This window comes from Labeo rohita, chromosome 24, assembly GCF_022985175.1.
Source record: "Labeo rohita strain BAU-BD-2019 chromosome 24, IGBB_LRoh.1.0, whole genome shotgun sequence".
Classification (NCBI taxonomy): Eukaryota; Metazoa; Chordata; class Actinopteri; order Cypriniformes; family Cyprinidae; genus Labeo; species Labeo rohita.
In genome coordinates this window covers 1,192,975-1,196,154 of record NC_066892.1, presented here as the reverse complement: position 1 = coordinate 1,196,154, position 3,180 = coordinate 1,192,975, and the positions used below count along the sequence as shown (strand labels likewise).

At 31.9% G+C, this 3,180-nt stretch overlaps 1 protein-coding gene across 3 annotated transcripts in view; it reads right to left on the bottom strand.

Annotated features, from left to right (window-relative positions):
- Positions 1–215: 215 nt before the first annotated feature.
- Positions 216–3,180, bottom strand: part of LOC127155984 (nuclease EXOG, mitochondrial) — a 16,656-nt gene continuing 13,691 nt past the window's right edge. For all 3 annotated transcript variants that reach the window (XM_051098632.1, XM_051098631.1, XM_051098630.1), the window contains exon 6: positions 216–687. In XM_051098632.1, the coding sequence (XP_050954589.1) occupies positions 235–687 (453 nt within the window). In that variant the 3' untranslated portion in view covers positions 216–234. The remainder of the gene's footprint in view (positions 688–3,180) is intronic.

Genomic DNA, 3,180 nt, shown 5'->3' with positions numbered 1-3,180 from the left:
AACTAACGTATGAAAGCAAAACAAGAACAACTAATGAGAAACACAAGACTTTATTTGTGATCAGATGTGATTATAACACTGAGTAACCAAATATTTCAAGTAAGTTTCAAACACTGTGATTGTGCGGCTGCTCCCACTGATCAATGTTTAACCTGTTAATGCTTGAGCAACAACAACAATAAAAAAATCAACTAATAATATAAAATACTGCAATACTCATACAAAATTCAACTCTCATTGCTCTGGTTTCTTCTCATGTTCCTCTTTCTCTGCTAATTCTCGTTTCTTCTCCAGGTAAAGGCTGCTCAGGTATTCGTCAGGTGTGATGCCGGCGTCTTTCAGCTCCGTCATGATCTTCTCCAGCCTTGCCATCGTCCTGGCACTCGCCACCTTACGGCCGCTGATGTACAGCGTGAAGCGCCTGAAGTCCATGAGCTGGCAGGAGTCCACGTCACACAGGTTCTTCAGCTCCTCGCGTTGCTCCACCGCAGGGAAGAACGTCAGGCCGGACATGCGCTCCAGATCAGACAGACTCACCTGAAACTCCGTCAGCTGATGGTCGAAACCGATCGGAGCGTTCGGGACCACAAACGCCCCGAGCGCCAAAGAGTCTGAAGAGGAGTCTTTCTGCGCCAGGATGATTTTGTAGAGATGAGTGGGAACGGCAACGTCATCTTTCCCGATCAGCTGAAATGTAGATTACAATAGTTACTGTGTATATTTTACATATAAAGACATTTTTTTCTGCTCACCAAGGCTGCTTTATTTGATCAAAATACTGTAAACTTGAACGCATGTTAAAATGTCATTTATTTCTGTGGTCAAAGCTGAATTTTCAGCATCATTCAGTCTTCAGTGTCACATGATCCTTCAGAAATCATTCTAATATGCTGATTTGCTGCTGAATATTTTTGTTGAAAATGGGATACATTTTATTTTTTAGGATTCACAGCTGAATACAAAGTTTATAAGAACAGCATTATTGTAAAATTATAAATGTTGTTACAGTCACTTTTGATCAATTTAATTTGTCCTTGATGAATAAAAGCATTCATTTTATATATATATATATATATATATATATATATAAATTCTAGTCAGCCCACACTATATATAAAAATAATACAAAAAATAAAATAAAATAAAATAAATTAAAAAAAATAAGTAAAAAAAGTAAAATATATATATTTAGACCAAATAATAAATAAATAAATAAATAAATATATATGTATATATATATATATATATATATATATGTAGTGACCCCAAACCTTTGAATGATAAGAAAATTATAATAAATATAATAATAATATAACAATAAAAAGTTAAAATAAAAACAATAAAAAATAAAATATATTTTATATGCACTTCAGAAAATGTAATTATATATGTAAAATATTTCTATTTAATATATAACACTAGAGTACACAGTATATATAAAAATTATACATACATACATACATATATATATATATATATATATATATAGTGACGCCAAACCTTTGAATGATAGAGTAAATTATTATAAATATAATATAATATAATACAGTAATAAAAAAGTAAAATAAAAACAATAAAAAAATAAAATATATTTTATATGCAATTCATAAAATATAATTATATATAATATGTTAAATATTTCTATTTAATATATGACAGTGGAGTATATATTAAAAAATTATATATATATATATATATATATATTATTATTATTATTATTATTATTAAAACAATATATATAATTTTTACCCCAAACATTTGAATGGTACAGTATATTAAAATAAATAAATAAAGCAAAATAAAAAATAAAATGTATTTTATATGTAATTCAGTAAATATAATTTAGGAATAATACATAAAAAATTTAGATTTAATATAAAACAAAATAGTAAAATATAATCATAATATTATTAACAATTCTGTTTTTATTTTTTGTTTATATTTATTTATTCATTTTATTTTATTTAATGAGTTACTTCATACATGCATAAAAGACATCAACATTTACTCTCTCTGATTTAAAGCGGTACAACATTTTTTCCTAAACATAATTATTTTAACAATTTCCATGATGGTATTTTCCATACATTAAAACTGAATGTGGATGGACACTGTCAAGCTTTAAAAAGGATGAAAAAGGCTTGTGCACCATTTATGATTTAACATAATATACAGTACAGTAATGGACAGTGTCAAATAGACAACTGTTATGTCATTTTTGGATCTGTCCTCATTCACTTCCATCGCAAGGAAAAGAGCAGCATGAACATACTGCTAAACATCTGCTTTTGTGCTCCACGCAAGAAAGTCACTCAGATCTACAAAACATGAGGCTGATGATCATGTGTAAAGATAATGAGATGGATTATCGTTTCAGAAGAAGAGCGATTCTAATCTGAAGAAACTAGCGATCAGAGTGACAAAGCAAAAGCGGATCAGTCAGTGTTAGACGGAGTTCCTCTCGGCACATTCGCGTTTACACAAATTCCCATCAGAGGCTCGCAGCACGAGAGCGGGAGCGGGAGCGGTCCCAGGAGACCGGCGCGCGTTTAGATGGAGGTAACGCCGCTTCTGTCTCGGCTCATTTGCGAGAGTCCCGAGCCTCGGGGCACCTGTCTGTGTCCATTTACACGTGGCTCAAAACCAAATCTGTCCCTCTGAAGCCAGCTGGAGCTCCGGACCCCCCTGACGGAGACGCGAGTGTCACTTCTGTTATGTAAAACATCATTTAGATTCACTTGTTTATATTATTATATGAAGCATAAGCGATGAGGGACAGTGCGGTTGGAAATCGTCCTTTTAATGTTCATTTGAGGGTAAAATCACGCTGAGTGTAGATTTGAAGTGATTTGAAGTCAGTCGCTGATGACTGATGTCTGGAGTTCAGCAAACAGGAACTCACGAAGAGCAGCAGCGCCACCTACTGGATTTTTATAATTATTACATTTTTAATGAACTTTCCAAACCTTTTCCTTCACAGAGTAATTGAGGGAAAAGTGAGGAAAACAAACACATCTTTGTGAAAATAAAGTGTTTATGGCTATAATCTGGAACTTTAATTTCCTTTAGGAATATGCTTTATTATAAAGAAAAAATGCTTAAAAAAAAATATAAGATTTTAAAGATAATCCTTATAATAATTATAATAATATTGTGACGTGCATGTCATTTCTCATGCAT